The 26,920-nt window shown below is 43.9% G+C and overlaps 1 protein-coding gene across 15 annotated transcripts in view; it reads left to right on the forward strand.

The window, feature by feature from the left end:
* The window catches only part of ncor1 (nuclear receptor corepressor 1), a 411,320-nt gene that overhangs the window by 297,680 nt on the left and 86,720 nt on the right, over positions 1-26,920 (forward strand). For 13 of the 15 annotated variants that reach the window (XM_087977100.1, XM_087977101.1, XM_087977099.1 and 10 more), the window contains 3 exons: positions 1,726-1,901; positions 18,890-18,928; positions 19,728-19,848. In XM_087977100.1, the coding sequence (XP_087833226.1) occupies positions 1,726-1,901; positions 18,890-18,928; positions 19,728-19,848 (336 nt within the window). The remainder of the gene's footprint in view (positions 1-1,725; positions 1,902-18,889; positions 18,929-19,727; positions 19,849-26,920) is intronic. The other 2 variants (XM_087977112.1, XM_087977105.1) reach the window with 1 other exon arrangement.

The raw sequence follows: 26,920 nt of genomic DNA on the forward strand, positions 1-26,920 counted from the left end.
AGTCGTGAGTTCATGGAATGCCCTGCCAGTAGCAGTGGTGGACTCTCCCTCATTATGGGCATTTAAGCGGGCATTGGATAGGCATATGGAGGATAGTGGGCTAGTGTAGGTTAGGTGGGCTTGGATCGGCGCAACATCGAAGGCCGAAGGGCCGGTACTGCGCTGTATTCTTCTATGTTCCATGTTCTATGCTGACGTCATCATCCAAGGAAAAAGACTTTCACTGTCTACCCTATCTAATCCTCTGATCATCTTGTATGTCTCTATCAAATCTCCTCTTAGCCTTCTTCTTGCCAATGAGAGCAGGTTCAAGTCTCTCAGTCTTTCCTCATAAGACCTTCCCTCCAGACTAGACAACATCCGAGTAAATCTCCTCTGCACCATTTCCAATGCTTCCACATCCTTCCCGAAATATGGGGACCAGAACTGTACACAACATTCCAAGTGTGGCCGCACCAGCGTTTTATATTTGCAGCACGATATTGCGGCTACAGAATCCCAGTACGAATGAAACCTAACACAACGTAAGCCTTCTTAACAGCACTATCCACCTGGGTGGCAACTTTCAGCGATCTATGTACTTTAACTCCAAGATCCCTCTGCACTACCACACTACCAAGAATCTTTACATTGACCCAGTACTCTGCCTTCCTGTTATTCTTCCCAAAGTGACCTCACATCACCTCACATTTAGCAGCATTGAACTCCATTTGCCACCTCTCAGCCCAAATCTGCAGTTTCTCCAAGTCCCCCTGCAACCTGTAACATTCTTCCACACTGTCCACTACTCCACCGACCTTAGTGTCATCTGCAAATTTACTAATCTATCCACCTGTGCCTATGTCTTTGTCATTTATAAAAATGACAAACAGCAGTGGTCCCAAAACAGATCCTTGTGGCACACCACTAGTAACTGTACTCCAGGCTGAATATTTTCCATCAACACCACTCGCTGCTTTCTTTCAGAAAGCCAGTTTCTAATCCAAAAGAAGTGTAAGTCAGAGGCTAGAAATCCTGCAACAAATAACTCACTTTCTGACTCCCCAAAGTTTGTCCATCTAAACACATGCCAGGAGCATAACGGAATGCTCTCCATTTGCCTGGATGAGTGCACCTTTGAGAACATTCAAGAACCTTGATGCCATCCAGGACACAGCAGGCTGCTTGATTGGTACCACATCGACAAAAGCTTAGTCATTCCACCGTCACTCAGTGCTGCAGAAATGTACCAGTGATCCTCAATCCAACAACCACTTCTATCTCAAAGGACAACAGCAGTAGATATATGGGAACAACCCTATTTGTAAGTTCTCCTCCAAGCCACTCGGCATCCTGACTTGGAAATATATCCCTGTTTCTTCAGTGTCAGTGCATCACAATCTTGGAAATTCTCCCCTGTGGCATTGTAGGGCAGCCTACAATACGTGGACTGCAGTGGTTCAAGAAAGCGGCTTGCCATGACTTTCTCGAGGGCAATAAATGCTGGCCCCACCAGCAACACCAGCATCCCATGAGTGAATGAAAAAAGGCTGAAATAGGATGGCAGAAAAGTTTATAGACAGAAAAGGAGAAAAAAGTAATGATTGCAGAACAAGTAAGTGCAGGTTTAAATTTTGAGTCTCTGAAGTTACAAGTACATCACCTTTCATTTCCAAAAGTTCTAGCTATCCAGATGTAGCTACAGCAGTGTATTTGACTGATTGAACTTGTCACTTTGCCTTGCAGTTCTTCAGCCCGCTCCACATCAAATGATGCAAACTACATCTGAAGGAGGGAAGTTAGTGATTACCAGACCAGCTAGACCATCCAACATTCCCTCCCCTCCCCCACTCATTCCTTCAACAAAACCACCACTATCTACTGAGAAGCCAACATTCAACATGGGAGGTTCAATCTCACAGGTAAGCAGAAACCCCATACAGCACACATTCAATTCTACATGTATGCCATACTGAGGGTGTCTTCATGGAATCTATCCAAATTAATTAAGGCAGTAATTGCATAATCTCCATTTGCACAAGACTTAACAACCAGTTGCAATAGTGGCCTATGTTTTGCTGAAGGTGGAGTTGGCCTGGAGGTTAGAAGAAAGAACGTTACAGCACAGAACAGGCCCTTCAACCCTCGATGTTGTGCCGACTTGTGGAATCAAATCTGAAGCCTATCTATCCTACACTATTCCATTTTCATCCATATGTTTATAAGTTTATGGACAAACATGGTGAACACTGCTTCTCTAGTATGGTCTGATCTTTCCACTGATTAGGCAAAATCCCAGTCTAGATACTGTTAGAAATCATTGTTTTGGTGTAGTATACAGGACTATTCCACCTAAAGTAACACCATTGTGTTCAGATGCCGAGTGCAGAGTTAGTTCCCAACCCTAATTGACACTTCTTTGCATATCGGAGTCAAGAGTGTGGAAAAGCACAGCAGGTCAGGCAGCATCCAAGGAGCAGGAAAATCGACGTTTCGGGCAAAAGCCTTTCATCAGGAATGAGGCTGGGAGCCTCTGGGGTGGAGAGATAAACGAGAGAGGAGTAGGGCAAGGGGCAGGTTGCTGAGGGTGGAGCGGATAGATGGGAAGGAAGATGGACAGATGCGACAGATCATGAGAAAGGTGCTGAGCTGGCAGGTTGGAACTGGGGTAAAGTTGGGGGAGGGGAAATGAGGAAATTGGTGAAATCCACATTGATGTTATGAGGTTGGAGAATCCCGAGTGGGAAGGTGAGGCGTTCTTCCTCCACAGGTCGGATGGTAAGGGAGTGGCAATGGAGGAGCCCAGGATCTGCATGTCCTCAGCAGAGTGGGAGAGGGAGTTGAAGTGTTTGGCCAAGGGGCGGTGCAGTTGGTTGGTGTGGGTATCCCAGAGATGTTCTCTAAAGTGCTCTGCAAGTAGGCATCCTGTCTCCCCAATGAAGAGACACCATCAGAAATAATGGATACAGAAATGACGTGTGGAAGTGCAGATGAACCTTTGATGGTGTGGAAGGCTCCTATGGGGCCTTGAACGGAGGTGAGGGGGATGTGTGGGCGCAGGTTTTGCAATTACTGCGGGGCAGGGGAAGGTGCCAGGAAGGGAGGATGGGTTGTTGGGTGGGGGGCGTGGACCTGACGAGATAGTTGCGAAGGGAACGGTCTTTACAGAAAGCGGTTAGTGGTGGGAGGGAAATGTATCTCTGGTGGTGGAGTCTGTTTGTAGGTGGTGGAAATGGCAGAGGTGATGCAATGTATACAGAGGTTGGTGGGGTGGAAGATGAGGACCAGATGGGCTCTTTCCTTGTTGCAGTTAGAGTGGTGGAGTTTGAAGGCGAAGGTGTGGGAAGTGGATGAGATGCGCTGGAGGGCATCTGGTGTGTTCTGTGGTGGAACTGGTCCTCCTGGGAGCAGATGCAGTGGAGGCAGAGGAATTTGGGATAAGGGATAGCATTTCTACAGGAGGTAGGGTGGGAGGAAGTGTAATCCAGGTTGCTGTGGGAGTTGGTAGGTTTGCAGAAAATGTCAGTGTTGAGTCAGTCACCATCGATTGAGAGGTCCAGGAAGGAGAGAGATTTGTCATGATCTTCAGGCCTTTGTATGTGGCCTTCCCTGTTGCATGCAGATATGTCTTGCGTGTGTGCACAACATGAATTAATCTACATTGGGTACCAGTCAAGATGTAGCATACACTACTTGTTTTGCTACCTCTGCTGATTTATCAAATGTTATTCATCTTTAATAAATCTGTTGCATGTTTTAGAGTCAAGGATTTATTTGTCTTGCGTCTGTAATATAAATGATAATGCTCAACTTTGGTTAAAATTGTGCAATGTGCTGTATCTGTCCGGATTACAAGTGGCTATGTATTCCATTAAGTGCATCTGAATTCCCCTGTATTTCCTGAAAGTTTCTATCATCTTGCAGCTTCAGTCTCCTTTGGACATAAATTAGACTTGGATGTCTGTGTGACTTTGACTTTGACTTGCTTGTTTAGCTAGCTGAGTTGTGAGATAAATTTCCCCCTCCTCTCTATGCATTTGTGAGATCATCAGAAACTGATGACTCATAATTGTGGCTGGGAGATTAAAGCGTGAGCTTCTCTAGGAGTCTGAGTCATGGCAGGGTTTCTGATTTAGCACGTGGACTGCCAAGCAAACCGAATCAAGTTGGAGTGGGTTCTGTTTGTTTTCAGCATAGATTTTAATCTGGTGGAGTTTAGGAGAGAGCTGTTTGATGCAGTACATAGATCAGTGCAGCACAAGAACAGGCCCTTTGGCCTACCATGTCATGCCAACCATGATGCCACTATAAACTAATCCCATCTGCCTCCATAAACTCTGCAACCCTCTATTCCCTTCCTGTTCATGTGTCTGCCAAAATGCCTCTTAATCATTTGTGATAGCTATAGGACAGATGTCAGAGGTAGTAAGAGTATGGAATGCTTTGCCTGCAACGGTAGTAGATTCGTCAACTTTAAGTACATTTAAGTCGTCATTGGACAAGCATATGGGCGTACGTGGAATAGTGTAGGTTAAATGGTCTTCAAATTGGTATGACAGGTCGGCGCACTATTGAGGGCTAAAGGGCCTGTACTGCGCTGTTATGTTCTATGCTATCATATCTGCTTTCACCACTTCACCCCACGGGATGTTTCAGGCACCTATCATACTCTGTGTGAAAAAAAAACATAGACTTGCGCATCACCTTTACACTTTACCCCCCCCCCCCCACCCCTCCACCTTAAACCCTATGGACAAAATCCACAGTGCAGGAACAGGTCCTTCAGCCTGCCAAGACTGCAGCAAAACATGATGCCTTTCTAAACTAAAAATCTTTTGCCTCTACAAGTAGTTCTTCTATAACATGATGGTTGCGTTCTTGTGCAATATCATGTTATCGAAATGTCATGCTTTAAGCAAAAGCATTGAAAGTGTTGGCGATGTAATTGTGTTACAGCTAACACACATTTCAAAAGTTTGCCCTTTAGAAACAGTGTCCCCAATTCGTCAATTGCATCATAACAACTTTGCGTTAATGAAACACGCGTTTATAGCAGAACAACCTGTACGTTGTCTAAATCGCTCTATTCCCTGCCTATTCAGATACCCGTCAGGATGACTCTTAAATATTGCTATTGCATCTATCTCCTTCCACCTCAGGCAGCTTTCCAGGCACTTACCACCCTCTGTTTTAAAAGAAACCTGCCCCGTGCAGATCCCTTAAACTTAACCCTTTTACCTTAAACCAATGTTAGCGAGTTTTGAGATTTGTTTCAAGAATTCCTGAACACCATCAAAGACACCAAAATAGAAGAGGATGAAATAATGGACTCCTTTTTCGTAACAGCCCTGTACACATCTGTCAACACTCACTACATTATTAGAAGAACCAAAGACGCATACATCAAACACCACCAACTTCATCAACAAGGACAATATCGTCAAGCTACTGGACCTATGCCTCACCACGCACTTCACTTTCAATAACAAAATCTACAGACAAACCAGCTGTACACCCATGGGATCTCCAATATCAGGGTTCTTAGCAGAGACAGTAATGCAGAGACTCAAACAAACAGCTCTGCCTACCATCCAACCCAAACTTTGGGTCCGCTATGTGGACGACACCTTTGTCATCACTAAACAAAACAAATTGGAGGAAACGTTCAAGACCATCAATAATATCTTACTGGCATAAAGTTCACAAAAGAGGAGAAAAACAACAACAAACTACCATTCCTCAATGTTACAGTGGAGCAAACAGTCAATAGGGAACTTCAAATCAGTGTCTACAGGAAAACAACACATATGGACCAAACACTCAACTTCAGAAGCAATCATCCCAATACCCACAAACGAGGCGGTATTAGAACATTATTTCAACGAGCCACTACACACTGCAGCGCAGAGGACAATCACCTATGCAGCATATTCAAAAAGAACGGGTACCCAATGAACACAGTCTGCCAATTTCTCAGCAACAAACCCAAACACACCCAGAAACCCTCTCCACTCTGCCCTACATCAAAGACATTTTGGAAATGACTGCCAGACTACTCAGACCTCTCGGGAGCATGGTAGCCCACAAACCCACCAACACACGAAAACAGCAGCTAATGAACTTTAAAGACCCTATACAGATAACAAGCAAGACCAATGTAATTTTTAAAATACCTTTGAACAGCTATAGCAAACACTACATTGGACAACAGGCAGAAAACTAGTCACCAGGATACATGAGCTTCAACTAGCCACAAAAAGACATGACCCACTATCACTAGTATCCTTACATATAGACGAGGAAGGATATCACTTTGGCTGGGACAACGCATCCATCCTAGGACAAGCCAAACAGAGACATGCATGAGAATTCCTAGAGTTCCAATTGGAATGCCATGCTTCTATCAACGGACACATCAATTTGGACCCCATCTACCACCCTCTGAGGAAAAGAACCAGAAATAGTATTACCAACACAGGAAATTACATTGCCAACCCAAGGAAACCTCAACACACAAATAGAAAATGGGCCATAACATCAAGGATTATAAATTGTTTGTTTTCCTTTTGGGTAAAGCATGTGCAGCGATGTGATTCTGTTTGCAGCATTTCTTAAGTGTAGTTGTAAGTTACTGTCAAAACTAAAGCAGGGTATTCAAAATAATTGAACAGAGCCAATTTCTCATTGTAAAAACTGGAACTAATCTGGAAATTGCTCAGTCAGCCTCACTTCATTTCTAACTGTGTGCAAACAGCTTGTGGTTACACATTTTATCAGCTATAGTCATTTGAAATCTTGCAGATAAATTATTTCAATGCCTCTCTGTATTTTTATAGGTGGAATTAACATTTAAGCTGGAATGATTCAACGCTTTGTTTCATTTTAGTTTTTCAATTTGTCACTAATATGGAATAGGGATGAATTGATTGGATTAATCCTGAAAAGTATATTTTAACTGTTGGGGCCCATTGAGATCTGTTTTGTGTAAACTTGCAAAAATTTGCCTGACCATTTTTTTTGACTGATCCAATAAAGCATAATAGATCCAAGATTTTTAGAGGTATCTCAGTAGAAGAATTGAAATGCCTAACAGCTTTAAGTAATTTATGTTTGGCCACACAATTTAGTGTGCTTGAAGAGAAGTCTTTGTCACTGTGAGACAGCTAAGGATGACACTAAAATCCCAAAATTGAAATTGCATCTGGGATTATGTCAGGCAGATTGTTATTGCTTTTGATTTTAATATTTGAAAAGTTTGGAAATGCATCCCTTGTTTGGTCCAACCTCCCGAAGTTCTGCCACCCCAAACCATTATGGTAGTGATGGACCAATAAACCAAAACTGTATTGGACAAAAATTGCAATTCCATTTTTGATTAACTTCATATAGTAATGTGTTTGTGCAGTTCATCAGGCAAGTATTGAAAATCCAACATGGTGTCCTAAGGAAGTGTGCTGTATCTATATATATTTAAAACTGGGAAAGATGTTGTGAAACTTGAAAGGGTTCATAAAAGGTTTACAAGGATGTTGCCAGGGTTGGAGGATTTAAGCTATAGGGAGAGGCTAAACAGGCTAGGGCTGTTTTCCCTGGAGCTTCGGAGGCTGAGAGGTGACCTTATAGAGGTTAATAAAATCATGAGGGGCATGGATAGGATGAATAGACAAAGTCTTTTCCCTGGGGTCGGGGAGTCCAGAACTACAGGGTATAGGTTTAGGGTGAGAGGGGAAAGATATAAAAGATACCTAAGGGGCAACTTTTTCACACAGAGGGTGATGTGTGTATGGAATGAGTTGCTGGAGGAAGTGGTGGAGGCAAGTACAATTGCAACATTTAAAAGGCATTTGGATGGGTATATAAATAGGAAGGGTTTGGAGGGATATGGGTCGGGTGCTGGCAAGTGGGACTAGATTGGGTTGGGATATCTGGTTGGCATGGACGGGATGGACCGAAGGGTCTATTTCCATGCTGTACATCTCTATTACTCTATGACAAGTGCTTCACTGGAGTTTCGCTAATGATGTTACCTAGTATGATGACAAAACGTCTGAAAACAAACCTTCCAGCTCAGTGAGCAAACTTAGATCCTTAAACCAATATCCCCTAGTAATTGATATTTCTATCCTGGGGAAAAAGACTCCAACTAACCACTCTATCCATGTCTCTCATAATTTAATATACTACTTTCAGTCACCCTTCAGCCTCTGACACGAGTGAAAATCCGGATTTGTCCAATCTCTCCTTTTAGCTAATACAGGGGAATCTCAATTATCCGAACATAATGGGCGGGCACTATTTCGTTTGGATAATTGATTGTTCGGTTAATCGCTAAAATGCCTTTCCTCTGGGGCTCGGAGTTTTTAAAGTCTGCTCCCCGTTCGGGAGACTGCAACAACACTGTCCGACACCAACACCCCCACCCCCAATACCACTCCCCGCCCCCAATGCTTGCAACACTGTCCCTCTGCCCCCCACACCACCCCCCCGCCGCCAATACTTGCAACACCACCCCTCTGCCGCCAACACCACCCCCAATGCTTGCAACACCGCCCCTCTGCCCCCCACAGCACCACCCCCGCCGCCAATACTTGCAACACCACCCCTCTGCCGCCAACACCGCCCCCAATGCTTGCAACACCGCCCCCTGCCCCCAACACTACCCCCAATGCTTGCAACACCTCCCCTCTGCCCCCCATACCACCTCCCCGCCCCCAATGCTGTGCAACACCGCCCCTCTGCCCCCAACACCGCCCCCCTGCCCAACCCCTTGCAACACCTCGACCCACTCCCGCCCCCATCCACGAGCAACACCTACTCCCGCTCCCCCACACCCAACCCCCTTGCAACAACTCCCCCACCCTCAACACTGACCCCGTCCCCAATCCTGTGCAACAACTCCCCTCACCCCAAACCCCGTCCAACACTGGTCCCCTCCCCCTCTCCAGGGCAGCTGGACTGTACACCAACAAGGCTCCATGCTGCTGCCGTTGCCTTTGTGGGATAAGTCTCCAAATAGTGCGCACACACACACTCAGCCACAGCCACAATCGCAACTTTTTACTGCAACATTTTGACAGGTTCCACCATTTCCCTGTACAGGACAATGTTGGAGAGATTATTTGGGGAAGGGAGGGTTTAGGGTACACCGCTGTGTAGAACTTCAGGGAAAGTGTGGGGAGAGAGAGAGGGCGCGGGTAGTCAGTCATTTGGATTAAGCAGTGCCTGTTTAACTTGTTTAATCATTGTAAACAAAAGATGTGATCACTGTTGGAAACACGTCTTTGATGTAATGTTTCCATCAGGACCTCGAGATCTCCCTCGGATAATCGGTATTCAGATAATTAAGGTTCCTCTGTACACTGTATCTAAAAAACATACTGGTAAACTTCTTCTGCACCCTCTCCAAAGATTACACATCCTTCCCATCGTGTAGCAACCAGAATGTTACAAACTACTCTAAATGTGGCCTAACTAATGATTTATGCAACTGCAATATGATTTATCAATGTTTAGAATAGAATAGAATACCCTTTATTGTCATGTGTATTCCAGTTTTTACAATAGTTGCCTCTAATGGCGTCACCTTTAGTACAAGTACGTAGGTAAGAATCTTGGATACAAAAGCGAAATAAAGGGACATCATTACTTAGTTTCTTAAAAAATAAATTATAAGATAGTTATAACATAGTTAAAGGATTGGCATTATGGTCAAGTGAAAGTTTCAAATGGGCATTACATTGCAGCAGCTCAGCAAGCACATGGTCTGACTGCCATTTGAGGTCCCAGTCCAACAACTGTCCTGCTTCACTCCAAGCCTCAGTACACTCGCGCCTCCCCGGGACTCGCTTCCCCTCGCGCCTCCCCGGGACTCGCTTCCCCTCGCGCCTCCCCGGGACGCGCTTCCCCTCGCGCCTCCCCGGGACGCGCTTCCCCTCGCGCCTCCCCGGGACGCGCTTCCCCTCGCGTCTCCCCGGGACGCGCTTCCCCTCGCGCCTCCCGGGGACTCGCTTCCCCTCGCGCCTCCCCGGGACTCGCTTCCCCTCGCGCCTCCCCGGGACTCGCTTCCCCTCGCGCCTCCCCGGGACTCGCTTCCCCTCGCGCCTCCCCGGGACTCGCTTCCCCTCGCGCCTCCCCGGGACTCGCTTCCCCTCACGCCTACCCGGGACGCGCTTCCCCTCGTGCCTCCCCGGGATGCGCTTCCCCTCGCGCTACCCTGGCACTCGCTTCCCCGAATGCTCAGTGCCCTGACTGATGAAGGCAAACATTCTGTACACCGGCTTTACCACCTGATCCACTTGTGTTGCCAATTTCAAGAAGCAATGGACTTGTAACCCAAGATCTCTCTGTATGTCAATACTCTTAAAGGTCCTGCCATTTTCTTCTTCCAAAGGAAGATGCTTTGCAGCAAATCACCCAGCATTCTTTCAACAGTATCTTGCAAATCCAAATCTCTCTGTTGTAGGAGGACAAGCACAGTGGATGTATGGTTACATCACACCAGGTTCCCCTCCCAAGATACAGGTCATCCTGACTTCCATGAGTTTCCTCGTGCATTCTCAAAATGCATCACCTCACACTTGTCTGGATTATAAACTCCATCTGCCATTTCTCCACCCACATTTACAACTGATCTATATCATGCTGTATCCTTTGATATCTTTTCTCACTATCCACAACTCTTCCAGTTTTTTGTGTCACCTGCAATCTTATTAATTAAAACACTTATATTTTCATCCAGATCATTTATAATTTGGATTTGCAAACAACAGAGATACCAGCACTGATCCTTGTGGAACACCACTAGTCAAAGACCCCCATTCAGATAAACACCCAACTACAACTACCCTCCATCTTCTATGGCGAAGCCAGTTTAGTATCTAACGTATCAACTCACCATGGATCCCATTTGACTTAATCCACTGGACCAGCCTACAATGAAGGACCTTGTCAAATGTTTTGGTAAAGGCCATGTAGACAATTTCCACTGCCCGACCCTCATCAATCAATATTCATCACTTCCTTGATAAACTCAAGCAACTTTGTGAGATAAGTCCATCTCTGCACAAAGCCATACTGACTATAATCTGATATATGTTATTTTCCAAATGCAAGTAGATCCTGTCCTTACTCACTGCCTATAATTTCCTGGATTATCCCTGTTGTCCTTCTTAGCAAAGGAACAACATTGACTCTTCTCCAGTCTTCTGTGGCTAAAGAGGATGCCAAGATCTTTGTCAAGGCCTCAGCAATCTCCTATGGGGCAACAATGCGAGACCACATATTCATGCCAACTGGTGAAGCACACTGCACTTCACTAGTTGTAATGAATATGTAGTCAGGCATTTTTGTCCATACAATCTCTTGGAACTGCCTGAGTGGAGTTCGGGTATCTGTAAGCAGTATCGTGTTTTGTCAGCACAATGCATTACAGTACCATAATTTTCATAATAAATAGTTGTTGGTGGTTTGAGTAGAGTACAGAGAGATCTTGGGGTGCGAGTCCTTAGCTGCCTGAAAATGACCACACAAGTGGATAAGGTGGTAAAGAAGGCATAAAGCATGCTTCCCTTCATCCTTTGGGGAATTGGGTGTAAAAGGTGGCAAATCATGTTGCATCTATATAAAACTCCAGTTTGGCCACATTTGGAGTATTGCGTGCAGTTGTGGTTGCCACAGTATAAGAAAGATGTGGACCTTTTGGAGAGGGTGCAAAAATATTGTGCCAGGATGTTGATTGAATTGCAATGTATTAGATACAAGGAACATAAAACATTACAGCGCAGTACAGGTCCTTCGGTCCTCAATGTTGCGCCGACATGTGGAACGAATCTGAAGTCCATCGATCCTACATGATTCCATTTTCATCTGTGTGTTTATCCAATGACCATTTAAATGCCCTTAAAGTTGGCAAGTGTACTACTGTTGCAGCCGGTGCGTTCCACGCCCCTACTACTCTCTGAGTAAAGAAACTACCTCTGACATCTGTCCTATATCTATCACCCCTCAATTTAAAGCTATGTACCCTCTAATGATGCAAGCCATCACTAATTGAGGAAAAAGATTCTCACTGACCACCCTAACTAACCTTCTGATCATCTTATATGTCTCAGTTAAGTCACTTCTCAACTTTCTCTCAAACGAAAATAGCTGAAGTCCCTCAGCCTTTCCTCATAAGATCTTCCATCCATACCAGGCAACATCCAAGTAAATCTCCTCTGCACCCTTTCCGCAGCGACCACATCCTTCCTATAATGCGGTGACCAGAACTGTATGCAATACTCCAAGTGCAACCGCACCAGAGTTTTGTACAGCTGCAGCATGACCTCGTGGCTCTGAAACTCAATCTCTCTACCAGTAAATGCTAGCACACCATATATCTTCTTTAACAACCCTACCAACCTTTCAGGAATCTATGTGCATGGCCACCGAGATCTCTTTGCTCATCTAGACTGCCAAGAATCTTATCATTAGCCCAGTACTCTTTATTCCTGTTGCTCCTTCCAAAGTGATTCACCTCAGACTGTTCTGCATTAAACTCCAGTTGCCACTTCTCAGCCGAGCTCTGCAGCTTAACTATATCCCTTTGTAACCTGCAACATTCTTCGACACTATCTACAACTCCACTGACCTTAGTGTCATCTGCAAATTTACTAACCCATCCTTCTATGCCCTCTTCGAGGTCATTTATAAAAATGACAAACAGCAGTGGCCCCAAAAGAGATCCTTGCGGTACACCACTAGTAACTGAATTCCAGGATGAATATTTCCCATCAACCATCACCCTCATTCTTCTTCCAGCTAGCCAACTTCTGAACCAAACCACTAAATCAGTCTCAATCCCATGCCTCCGTATATTGTGCAGTAGCCTACTATGGGGAACCTTATCAAACACCTTACTGAAATCCATATACACCACATCAATTACTTTACCCTCATCCACCTGTTTGGTCACCTTCTCAAAGAACTCAATAAATAAGGCACGACCTACCCATCACAAAGCTGTGTTGACTATCCCTATTCAGCATATTCCTCTCTAGATGATTATAAATCCTATCATAACCTTTTCCAACACTTTACCCACAACCTAAGTAAGGCTCACTGGTCTATAATTTCCAGGGTTGTCTCTACTCCTCCTCTTGAATAAGGGAACAACGTTTGCCACACTCTAGTCTTCTGGCACTATTCCTGTAGACAGTGATGACATAAAGATCAAAGCCAAAGGCACTGCAATCTCCTTCCTGGCTTCCCGGAGAATTCTAGGATAAATCCCATCTGGCCCAGGGGACTTACTTATTTTCACATTTTCCAGAATTGCTAATACCTCCTCCTCGTGAACCTCCTCCCATGTAGCCTGTATTTCAGTTTCTCCTCGACAGCATTGTCTTTTTCTAGTGTGAGTACTGATGAAAAATATTTATTTAGCGCCTCTCCTTTCTCCTTGGACTCCATGCACAACGTTCCACTACTGTCCTTAATTGGCCCTAATCTTACTCTAGTCATTCTTTTATTCCTGATATACCTATAGAAAGCTTTAGGGTTTTACCTTGATCCTATCTGCCAATGACTTCTCATGTCCCCTTCTGGCTCTTAGTTCTCTCTTTAGGTCTTTCCTGTCTAGTTTGTAACTCTCAGGCGTCCTGACTGAGCCTTCGTGTCTCATCCTAACGTAAGCCATCTTCTTCCTCCTGACAAGAAATTCAACTTCTTGACTAAACTGCAGCTCCCTGGCTCGACCGCTTCATTCCTGCCAGACAGGTACATACTTGTCAAGGACACACAGTGACTGTTCCTTGAATAAGCTCCACATTTCAATTGTGCTCATCCCCTGCAGCTTCCTTTCCCATCCTGTGCATCCCAAATTTTACCTAATCGCATTATAATTGCCTTTCCCACAGCTATAACCCTTGCCCTGTGGTATATATCTATTCCTTTCCATCGCTAAAGTAAACATAATAGGCTGGATGGAATCTATCCCAGGTTACTGAGGGAAGCAGAGGAGAAATAGCTGGAGCCTTAACAGATATCTTTGCAGTATCCTTGAAAAAGGTGGAGGTTGCAGCAGAATGAAGAATTGCTCATTATGTCCCCTTGTTTAAGAAGGGTAGCAGGGATAATCCAGGTAATTGCAGACCTGTGAGCCTGACATCAGTGGTAGGGAAGCTAATGGAGAAGATACTAAGGGATAGGATATATACCCAATTGCAAGAAAATGATCTTATCGGTGATAGGCAGCATGGTTTTGTGCAGGGAAGGTCATGTCTTACAAACCGAATTGAATTCTTTGAAGAGGTGGCAAAGTTGATTCATGAGGGAAGGGCTGGAGATATCATGTACATGGACTTTAGTAAGGCGTTTGATAAAGTTCCCCATGGTAGGTGATGAAGAAGATGAAGTTGCATTGGTGTCCAGGGTGTTTTCGCTAGATGGATAGAGAACTGGTTGGACAACAGGAGACAAGAGTATTAGTGGAAGGAAGATTCTCAAAATGGAGACCTGTGACCAGTGATGTCTCGTGCTGGTACCACTGTTGTTTGTGATATACGTAAATGATTTGGAGGAAGGTGTAGGTTGCCTCATTAGCAAGTTTGCAAATGACCCTAAAATTGTTGGAATAGCAGATAGTGAAGGGGACTATCAGAGAATACAGCAGAATATAGATAGATTGGAGAGTTGGACAGAGAAATGGCAGATAGAGTTCACTCAGAACATGGGCAGATCAACTGGCAGAGGTCTTCTCGGACATCTTCAATCTCTTCCTGCAGCAGGCCACTGATGGTGCCTGTTTCAAGACAGCCAACATCGTCCCAAAGAAGGCTCATGCAGCATGTCTCAATAACTACCGCCCAGTGGCCCTAACTTCAGTGGTCATGAAGTGCTTTGAAAGGCTGGTCATGGCATTAATCAACTCTCGTCAAGGTTAGAGTGGTCCTGGAAAAGCACAGCAGGTCAGGCAGCATCCAAGGAGCAGGAAAATCGACACTTCGGGCCGGAGCCCTTCATCAGGAATTAATCAACTCCAGCCTCCCCACTACTCTTGACCCACTCCAATTTGCCTATCTGAGCAAAAGATTCATGTCAGATGCCATATCACTTGCCCTTCACTCCTCCCTAGAACATGAAGAACAGCTAATTAAGAATCCTATTCGTTGACTACAGTACAGCCTTCAACACTATTATCCCCTCGAGACTGATTACTAAACTTAGTGATCTCAGACTAAGCCCCGTCTCTGCAACTGGATCTTCAGTTTCCTGACCCACAGGCTACAATTGGGGACAATATTTCATCATCACTAACACTCAACACTGGAGCCCCCCAGGGGTGCGCACTCTGCCCCCTACTGTACTCACTGTATACCCATGACTCTGCGTCGCCAAATACCAGACTAATGCCATTTACAAGTTCGCTGATGATACCACCAGTCAGTCGAATCTCAGATGGCGACGAAACCGACTACAGATGGGAGGTGGAAGACCTGGACAAGTGGTCGAGCTCTCAGAGTGCTCGAAAAACCAAGGAACTCATTATTGACTTTTGGCGGTATACACATTAACAGCACAGAGGTGGAACGAGTGGAGAGTGAAAAACTCCAGGGAGTGGTCATCCACAGCAAGCTTTCATTGACTCTTCATGTGGACGCATTCGTTACAAAGGCCCAACAACGTCTCCTTTTCCTCAGGAAGCTCAGGAAATTTGGCATGACAGCGAATATCCTTGCCAACTTTTATAGGTGCGTCATCGAGAACATTCTGTCTGGATATATCACTACCTGGTATGGCAACTATACCACTCAAGACCGGAGATGGTTACAGAGTGGTGAACTCTGCCCCAACAATCACAACGGCCAACCTCCCCATCTGTAGAATCCATCTATCAGGCCCGTTGTCAAGGAAAGGCTGCCAACATTCTCAAAGATCCATTCCAACCTGGCAATGTTTTTCGCAACCTCTACCATCGGGGGAGAAGGTACAGAAGCCTGAACACACACACCAGCCAGTTTCATAACAGTTTCTAACCTACTGTTGTTAGAATACTGAATGGACTCTCAAACTCTTAACATTAGCCTATATCTGTGTTTTGTTTTTGCTGCTGTTTACTTATTATTTACCATCTATGCTCCTTAACTCTGTGATCTGCCTGTATTGCTGCAAGTCAAAGCTTTTCACTGTGCCTCAGTACATGTGACAATAAATTCAATTCAATTCAATTCGGACAAATGTGAGGTGATGCACTTTGGAAGATGCAATTCCAGAGCAAACTATATGATAAATGGAAAAGTCATGGGGAAAAATGATGTCCAGAGAGAGCTGGGTTTTCAGGTCCATTGTTCCCTGAAGGTGGCAACGCAGGTCAGTAGAGTCGTCAAGAAGGCATATGGCATGCTTTCTTTCATCGGACAGGATATTGAGTACAAGAATTGGCTGGTCATATGACAATTGTATAAAACTTTGGTTCGGCCACATTTGGAATGGTGCGTACAGTTCTGGTCACCACATGACCAAAAGGATGTGGATGCTTTGAAGAGGGCACAGAGGAGGTTCACCGGGATATTGCCTGGTATGGAGGGTGCTAGCTATGAGGAGAGGTTGAGTCGATTAGGATTATTTTCATTGGAAAGAAGGTGGTTGAGGGCAGACCCAGTTGAGGCCTACAAAATCATGAGAGGTGTATACAGAGTGGATAGCAAAAAACTTTTTCCCAGAGTGGAGGACTCAATTACTAGGGGCACGAGTTCAAGGTGAGGGGAAAAGTGTAGGGGAGATATACATGGAAAGTTCTTCACGCAGAGGGTGGTGAGTGCCTGGAATGCTTTGCTAGCAAGGTGGTAGGGGCGGGATCGATCGCGTCATTTAAGATATATCTGGACAGATATATAAATGGGCAGGGAGCAAAGGGATACAGGTCCTTAGAAAATAGACGGCAGATATAGATAGAGGATCTGGATCAGTGCAGGCTTGGACGGCTGAAGGGCCTGTTCCTGCATTGCAACGTTCTTTGTTCTTTATAACCGAATTGTGGTCACTATCACCAAATTGCTCACCTATCTCTAAATCTATCACCTGGCCGGGTTCATTACCCAGTACCAAATCCAGTGTGGCCGTGTCCCTTGTTGGCCAGTCGACATACTGTGTCAGGAAACCTCCTGTATTCATTTGACAAAAACTGACACATTTAAAGAACTCAAACTATTGTATTTCCGGTCAATATTTGGGAAGTTAAAGTCCCCTATAACAACTACCCTTTTACCCTCGCTCCTATCCAGAATAATCTTTGCTATCCTTTCCTCTATATCTCTGGAACTATTTGGAGGCCTGTAAAAAAAACTCCCAACAGGATGACCTCTCCTTTCCTGTTTCTAACCTCAGCTGATACTACCTCAGTAGACGAGTCCTCAAACATCCTTTCTGCAGCCCCGTAGTACTGTCCTTGACAAAGAATGTCACATTTCCCCCTTTTTTTACAATCTTCTCTGTTCTTGCTGCAACATCTAAATCCTGGAACCTGCAAAAAACCATTCTTATCCCTGCACTATACTCTGAAATTGCCACAACATTGAGTCCCGAGTACAAACCCATGCTGCAAGTTCACCCACCTTATTCCAGATGCTCCTGGTGTTGAAGTAGACACACTTCAAACCACCTTCCTGCTTGCCAATGACTCTCCTTGAAACCATATTTCTGACCTCAACCTCCTGTACACTCAAACTACAATTTAGGTTCCCAGCCCCGTACTGAATTAGTTTAAACCCACCCAGAGATCATTACCATTCCGCCCCCCCCCCCCCCCCCCACCAGGATATTGTTACCCCTCTGGTTCAGGTATAAACCATCATGTATGTAGAGGTCCTACCTACCTCAAAATTAGCCCCAATTAGCCAGGTATCTGAAACCCTCCCTTCTGCACCATCCCTGTAGCCACATGATCAACACCTTTCTCTCGCTATTCCTCGCCTCACTAGCATGTGGCATGGCAACAAACCAGAGGGAATAACTCTGTTCTAGCTCAAAGCTTCCACCCTAGTTCCCTGAATTTCTGCCTTAAATCCCTATCCCTTTTCCTACCTATGTCATTAGTGCCTATGTGGGCCACGACTTTGGGCTGCCCCCCTCCCTCAAGGATCCCAAAAACACGATCCACGACAACACAAACCCTGGCACCTGGGAGGCAACGCACCAACCATGAGTGTCTCTCGTTCCCATTTCTGTCCCCCTAACTATAGAGTCCCCAATGACTAATGCTCTGCTCCTCTTCCCTCTTGCCTTTTAAGCAGCAGGGACAGACTCTGTGCCAGTGACCTGTACCTCATGGCTTACGCCTAGTAAGTCGTCCCCCACAACAGTATCCAAAATGGTATACTTGTTGTTGAGGGAAGCAGCCACAGGAGAGGTTGTAGAAGAGTCAGATAGTTTGGGACTGAGTCTAACTGTCTCTCTGCAGGTCAGTGCAGCAGAAAACCATTGAGTCAGTCTACTGATATTGGAGCAGTGATGCAAGACTCAATGCCATCCACTTGTATATGAATCCTTGGCTACTAGTTGTATAGTTACATGTTACTTGGAATACCTCTGCCAAAGACTGGAGCAGTCGCTGAACTGAGTAGAATGCTGTGGCTCCTATGCTTTGACTTGCAGGATCTCAACAGATTAAATGTTACTTTTGTTTTCAGAATCTAAATATATGTATCAGTTTCCTGATGATGAGAATCTGTGATCTGCTGAGAGAATGTATATCTTGATCCCAATTTTTAACAATGGGCTTGTTCAATTATGCAGGATTATCACTTTCTAAAATCTATATGTATTTAACTAGAAATTTAATGTTTAAAAGAAAATATTTTCATTAAATTGTAACAATATATGGGTTTGAGCGGCAGTTCGTAGCCATGTGTGAATGTATTTACGTTAATTACAGCAGTACATGGGAGCAGCAGTCTGCCAGAGTCTGTTACAGGTATGGATCCTCCAGTTACTTCCTTTGATTTCTGTAATTGTGTTTGTGGTTCTATGTATTTTGTGCATCCAGGCAGTGAGGTGGGTAAGTACTGATGAGACACTTCCCTAAAGCTCCAACTGGATTGTAATTAGGGATTGTTGTAGAGGCTGTTTTGTTGGATAACTTTTTTTCCACAGGAAGATGATGTCAATCCCAGCGTAGTGCAATTTTCTGAAAGCATTTCACTAGGTGCATAAACATAGCTTGTGCCAGTGGTATGTGTACACTAACTGAACTTGGTTAAAGAAGTGCTCATTATCAAGGATGAAATCATCCCCAAAGCTAAACTCTGTTGTGTAGAGATAAAAATCACTCAAAAGGCAAAGCACATGAATGCTGGTACCTCACTCCAACTTTCACAGGAATTTAACACAAGCATTAAATTAATGGGATTTTTCATGCGAATTGTAATGAAGCTTAAAAGTAACAGGCTGTAGCAGACTACCTCTACTGCTCCACTAGATGTATCATTTGAAACTGAGGAATATTAACACAAGTGTAAAATACAACGTTTAGAAATTCAGATTCCGAAATCGACACAAAATGGTGTTTTCTTTCCTTACCTTCATTGAGTAATGTCTGCAATTGAATGGGTAATTGTTAAGAATAGAATTAACAGTTTTTTTTTAAATCAATGGGATAGTTTGTTAAGGCTGGAATGGCATACTGATCATTCCTCCAAAACAAAAGTCTGGGCAGAACTGAGAGATGAAGGAAATATGCAAGTTTGAACAAAATTTTCCTTTTTCCATTTAAGGTTTCTTCTGGCACATACCTAGCCCCTCACAACCAAGTAGCTTATAACCAAGAAACTGTGAAAAATACAGTGGGTTCCATCTCCCTCGGGCTGCCAAGACAACAGGATCCTGTGAAATCTGGTGAGTTGCCTACTTTTGTTGTCTGTTCATTTCAATATTTGTTTCAATTATTGATAGAACCCCAAAATTTGGAGGGGACTAGTTAAGAAACTCAAGGATGCATGGGATTTACTACTGCTTTGTCAGCTATAACTTTAGAGCACATTAAATCTTCTTCATCCTGAGTCATTGAGTCAGAGTTGTTAAACATGGAAACAGACCCTTCGGTGTAACTTGTCCATGCTAACCAGATATCCTAAATTAATCTAATCCCATTTGCCAGCATTTGGCCCTTATCCCTCCAAACCCTTTCTATTCATATCCCCATCCAGATAGCGCTTAAATGTTGTAATTGTAACCACATACATGCAGCACTCTTTGTGTGAAAATGTTATCCATTAGGTCCCTTTTATATCTTGTCCCTCTCAGCTTAAACCTATGCCTTCTAGTTTTGGATTACTCTACCCTGGGTAAATAAAACCTTGGCCATTCACCTTGTCCATGCCATTCATGGTTTTATATATCCCTATAAAGTCACCCCTCAGGCTCTGATGCTCCAGGCAAAATTGCCCCAGCCTATTCAGCCTCTCCTTCTAGCTCAATTCCTCCAACCCTGGCAACGTTCTTACAAAATCTTTTCTGCACCATCTCAACTTTAACAATACCTTTTCTCGCAGGGACACCAGAATTGAATGCAGTATTCGTAAAGCAGCCTAACTAATGTCCTATACAGATGTAGCATTATATCCCAGCTGCTCTACTCAATGCACCAACCAACATAGGCAAACATACCAAGCACCTTCTTCACTACCCTGTCTACCTGTGACTCCACCTTCAAAGAATATGAACCTGCACCGCAAGGTCCCTTAGTTCTGCAACACTCCCCAGGACCTAACTATTAAGTGTAAATGTCCTGCCCTGATTTACCTGACCAAAATGCAACACCTTATATTTATCTAAATTAAACTCCATCTGCCACTCCTCAAGCCACTGGCCCATCTGATCAATGTCCCATTGTACTCTAAGATAAACTTCCTAATGTCCATTACACCACCAATTTTCTGGTCATCTCCAAACTTACTAACCATTCCTCCGATATTCAAAAGCAAATATTTATATAAACGACAAAAATGTGTTAGACTCAGGTTCAGTCAAGGTATTTGAAAGGAAGGTTGTTATTTGAAAAGGAAGAAATGTGCAGGGTTATGGAGAGAAGGCAGGAGAATGTTATTATGCGGAATGGCCAGTTGGAGAGTTAGTGCAGACACGATGGGATGAATTATATTCTACTGTAATAATTTTGAGTGGGGTGGAACTTGCTGTCCTGTGGAGTGGTTGAGGTGAATAATATGGATACATTTAATAGAAAACATAGAACAGTACAGCACAGTACAGACCCTTCGGCTCTTTATGTTGGGTCAGCCTTTTATCCTACTTAGATCAGACTAACCTACATAACCTTCATTGTAATAACTTCCATGTGCCTATCCAAGAGTCGCTTAACTATCTCTATTTGGAAGTTGGATAGCACAACAGGAAGGCTAAGGTAAGCTGGGAAGAGACAAATGTAAACCATTTTCTGCATTGTAATTCCATAATTTAACTCGTGTCTTATTCCAAACCAGTCCCCAGTCATTGCAGTTTTATCAGTCAACCTGAACTGAGAATCCACCCACTCCACTGGATGACAGGTTCACTCACTAAGCTCAGTAGCCCATTCAGACTCACTCACTGTACTGTCTGTCTTCACTTCTGACCTTTTGATGTGTTACTTCTCAGAAAGCATTAATTGCTCCTTAAACTACCCTTAGTTTGATGCTATAAAAGCAAATACTGCACATACTGGAAAACTGAAACAAACACTGAAAAAGCTGGAGAAACCCAGCAGATCTTGTCGTATCACCGAAGTTCCCACCACCAACATCCTTAGGGTTACCATTAACCAGGAACTCAACTGGACTTGCCACATAATCATAGTGGCCACAAGAGCAGGTCAGAGGCGAGGAATGCTAGTAACTCACCTCCTTACTCCCCAAAGCCTGTCCATCATCTGCAGGACACAAGTGAGGAGTGTAATGGAATACTCCCCACTTGGCTGATGGGCAAAGCTTCCTGATGTCGTGGTTATAGCAAAAACAGGAAGGCAATCCTATCCATAGATGATAGATTGGAAAAGGGGGAAATGTAAAAAACCCTGGGTATCCTTGTACACCAGTCCAAGGATAATAAGTGACAGGTGCAGCATGGGGTGAAGAATGCCAATTAGCAATTTGGCCTTCACAGCAAGAGGATTCGAGTACGGGAGTAGGGATGTCTTGCTACAATTGTACTAACTGAGATTCTTGTAGAGAGAGGAGGAAAACTTCTTCAAGGCAGGCATCCTTGCAAGAGGATTCGCAGAAGGGTTACAATCAACTAGGTAAAAACAAGGACTGCAGATGCTGGAAACCAGTGGGAGTCCCTCTCCCACTGCAACTCTGCCCTGAAGCTCTTCACCAGTTTCCTCATTTCCCCTTCCCCCACCTCACCCCAGTTCCAAACTTCCAGCTCAGCACTGTCCCAATGACTTGTCCTACCTGCCTATCTTCCTTTCCACCTATCCACTCCACCCTCCTCCCTGACCTATCACCTCCATCCCCACCCCCATTCACCTATTGTACTCTATGCTACTTTCTCCCCACCCTCCTCTCATTTATCTCTCCACCCTGCAGGCACTCTGCCTGTATTCCTGATGAATGAAGGGCTTTTGCCCGAAACGTCGATTTTCCTGCTTCTCGGGTGCTGCCTGAACTGCTGTGCTTTTCCAGCACCACTCTAATCTAGAATCTGGTTTTCAGCATCCGCAGTCCTTGTTTTTACGCACTTTCTCTGGCAGATCATTCCATACACGTACCACCTTCTGAGTGGAAAATTTGCCCCTTAAGTCTTTTTTATATCTTTCTCCTCTCACCCTAAACCTATGCCCTCTCGTTCTGGACTCCCTCACCCCAGAGAAAGACTTTGTCAATTTATCCTACCCATGCCCCTCATGATTTTATAAACCTCTATAAGGTCACCCCTTAGCCTCCAACACTCCAGGGGAAACAGCCCCAGCCAATTCAACCTCTCCCTATAGCTGAAATCCTCCAACCCTGACAACATCCTTGTAAATCTTCTCGAACCCTTTCAAGTTTCACAACATCGTTCCAATAGGAAGGAGACCAGAATTGTTTGCAATATTAGAACATAGAACAATACAGCACAGAACAGGCCCTTCGGCCCACGATGTTGTGCCGAACATTTGTCCTAGCTTAAGCAGCCATCCATGTACCTATCCAATTGCCGCTGAAAGGTCACCAAAGATTCTGACTCTACCACTCCCACAGGCAGCGCATTCCATGCCCCCACCACTCTCTGGGTAAAGAACCCACCCCTGACATCTCCCCTATACCTCTCACCCTTCACCTTAAATTTATGTCCCCTTGTAACACTCTGTTGTACCCGGGGAAAAAGTTTCTGACTGTCTACTCTATTCCTCTGATCATCTTATAAACCTCTATCAAGTCACCCCTCATCCTTCGCCATTCCAACGAGAAAAGGCCTAGCACTCTCAACCTTTCCTCGTACAACCTATTCTCCATTCCAGGCAACATCCTGGTAAATCTTCTCTGCACCCTCTCCAAAGCTTCCACATCTTTCCTAAAGTGAGGCGACCAGAACTGCACACACTACTCCAAATGTGGCCTAACCAAAGTCCTGTACAGTTGCAACATCACTTCACGACTCTTGAATTCAATCCCTCTGCTAATGAACGCAAATACACCATAGGCCTTCTTACAAGCTCTATCCACCTGAGTGGCAACTTTCAAAGACCTATGAACATAGACCCCAAGATCCCTCTGTTCCTCCACCTCACTAAGAACCCTACCGTTAACCCTGTATTCCGCATTCTTATTTGTCTTTCCAAAATGGACAACCTCACACTTGGCAGGGTTGAACTCCATCTGCCACTCCTCAGCCCAGCTCTGCATCATATCTAAGTCCCTTTGCAGCCGACAACAGCCCTCCTCACTATCCACAACTCCACCAATCTTCGTATCATCTGCAAATTTACTGACCCACCCTTCGACTCCCTCTTCCAAGTCATTAATAAAAATTACAAACAGCAGAGGACCCAGAACTGATCCCTGCGGAACTCCACTTGTAACTGGGCTCCATGCTGAATATTTACCATCTACCACCACTCTCTGACTTCGACCGGTTAGCCAGTTTTCTATCCAACTGGCCAAATTTCCCTCTATCCCATGCCTCCTGACTTTCCGCATAAGCATACCATGGGGAACCTTATCAAATGCCTTACTAAAATCCATGTATACTACATCCACTGCACTACCCTCATCCACATGCTTGGTCACCTCCTCAAAGAATTCAATAAGACTTGTAAGGCAAGACCTACCCTTCACAAATCCATGCTGGCTGTCCCTAATCAAGCAGTGTCTTTCCAGATACTCATAAATCCTATCCCTCAGTACCCTTTCCATTACTTTGCCTACCACCGAAGTAAGACTAACTGGCCTGTAATTCCCGGGGTTATCCCTATTCCCTTTTTTGAACAGGGGCACAACATTCTCCACTCTCCAGTCCCCTGGTATTCTTGCTTTCAATTCCTGTATAAACTTTTCTTTGTCCCTTAATAGCTTATTCCTGTTTTTTTCTGTTTTTTTGTTTTTTTTCAATCTTTGAATAATCTATAAAGTTCTATATTTCACACAATCTCATCCCTTTCACTCTTGTGAGTTTCAGTGAGTATAATCCTAAACAGTTCATTTGGAGTATTCTGTGCAATTCTGGGGGTCATTGCTGTATAGGAAGGCTGTCATAGATCTTATGGACCGGATCAAACCACCTCAAAATATATTAAGAATATAGTCTAGAATATAGTCTACATTTTTTTTATTTTAAAAGTAAGCATAAGACGCTGTGTTCCGGATGCAATTCGATTGGTCAAACTATCAGGCTTGAAACAAAACGCACTTTATTCATGCTCTGTAATAACAATACAGAAAAAATAAAAAGAAAAGAAAATAATTGGCTTAATTGTGACTATTGAAATGCTTAACCAAATAATATACATATGTATTAACTACTACTAATTAATTGTTCCAGTATAGTAACATCAATAAAGACCTCGGAAAAACATATTCAGTAAAATATTGTGTCTCAGGCAATTTTAGCAACAGGGAGAGAGTTCCAGCTTCTGGCTGTAACAGAGAGGCAAATAAGAGCTTCCTTAGTTTCAAGGTCTCAGCAACTTCTAATGAAGGCTTAAACTGAAAAATATTTCTGGTTCTGTGGGAGCTTGACCCCACTTGAGAAAGAAACTTTAGAAAAGTTTTGCGATTTACATATGAAAGAACTGAAACCAACATGTTCATTCTAAATGATGAGAGACTTAAACAGGCTGCTTCTATTATCTAAACCTTTTTTTAAAAAAAAGTCCAAGGCCTCACAAGCTGTTTATTTTATTGGCTTTGGAGCAGACTGCTTTGTACCTGTGTATCAACTTTCCTTTTTTTAAGAAAAGGACAAAATGCACCTCTTAAAGCCATAGTATTGTCACATAGAGTCGTAGAGATCTACACACAAAAATTTGGAGAGAGTGCAAAAAAAATTTCACCAGGACATTGCCTGGATTGTAGTGTATAAGCTCTAAGGAGAAGTTGAACAAACTTGGATAATTTTTTGCTGGAGTATTGGAGGCTGAGGAATAATTTGATAGAACTATATAAAATTGAGAGGAGTGGATAGGATGGTTAGTCAAGAGTCTTTTTACAAAGACTGGAAATGTCAAATACTGATACCAGAAGTATCTATCTCTGCCTTAAATACACTTAATGACTTGGCCTCCACAGCTCCCTGTGTTAATGAATTCCACAGATTAACCAACCTCTAAGCTTCCTCATCTCAGTTCTAAATGGTTGTTCCTGACATTGTGTCCCTGGGTCCTAGTCTCTCCTACAAGTGGAAGCATCTTCTCCACATCCGCCCTATCCAGGCGCCTCAGTATCCTGTAAGTTTCAATCAGATTCCCCTCATCTTTCTAAACTGCACTGAATACAGACCCAGCACTCTTGACAACATCTCAAATGACAAGCCCTTCGTCCCCGGGGTCATTCTTGTAAATCTCCTCTGGACCCCCTCCAATATCAGCACATCTTTCCTTAAATACAGGGCCCAAAGCGAATTATAATATTCTAAATGCAGTCTGCCCAGAGCCTTAGACAGCAGTATATCTCTGCCCTTGTTTTATAGCCCACTTGAAATAATGCCAACATTGCATTTGCCATCCCAACTGCCAACTGATCTTGCATTTCAACCTGAATCCTGAATTAGATTGAAGTCCCTTTGCACTTCAGATTTCTGAAACATTTCCCAGTTTAGAAAACAGCCAGTATTTCTATTCTTCCTACCAAAATGTATAACCTTACACTTTGTCACATTGTATTCCATCTGTCACTTCTTTGCCCACTTCTTTGTCCAAGTTCTTCTGCAGTTTCCCCACTTCCTCAATGTTGCTGCTCCGAACACTGTTGACTGTTATTTAAAACCTGAATTGTTTGAGCAGTGTCTTGTGCAACATCTTGTCAAAGCCTTCTGGAAATCCAAATAGATCACGCCCATGGCTTGCTTTAATCTAAATTGTTCATTACCTCTTCAAAGAATTTGTCCAAAGTTAAAAATCACACAACACCAGGTTATAGTCCAACAGGTTTATTTGGAAGCACTAGCTTTTGGAGCGCCGCTCCTTCATCACATAGCTGTGGAGTAATAGATTATAAGTCACAAAACTTATAGCAAAATTACAGTGTGATGTAACTGAAATTATGTATTGAAAAATACCTGGATTGTTTAACTCTCTCATCATTTAGAATGAACATGTTGGTTTCAGTTCTTTCATATGTAAATCGCAAAACTTTTCTAAAGTTACTTTCTCAAGTGAACTTCAACAATTGATGTCATGTCGGTCCAGATAATGCATTTAAGGTGTGGGGTGCCCTGTGTGAGACTGTCTGTGCCATAATGTTCAGATTGATCATACTCGTTAACTTCTATT

This window comes from Chiloscyllium plagiosum, unplaced genomic scaffold (assembly GCF_037043375.1).
Source record: "Chiloscyllium plagiosum isolate Xiang-an unplaced genomic scaffold, Cpla_swu_hap1 HiC_scaffold_31, whole genome shotgun sequence".
In the NCBI taxonomy this organism is placed as follows: Eukaryota; Metazoa; Chordata; class Chondrichthyes; order Orectolobiformes; family Hemiscylliidae; genus Chiloscyllium; species Chiloscyllium plagiosum.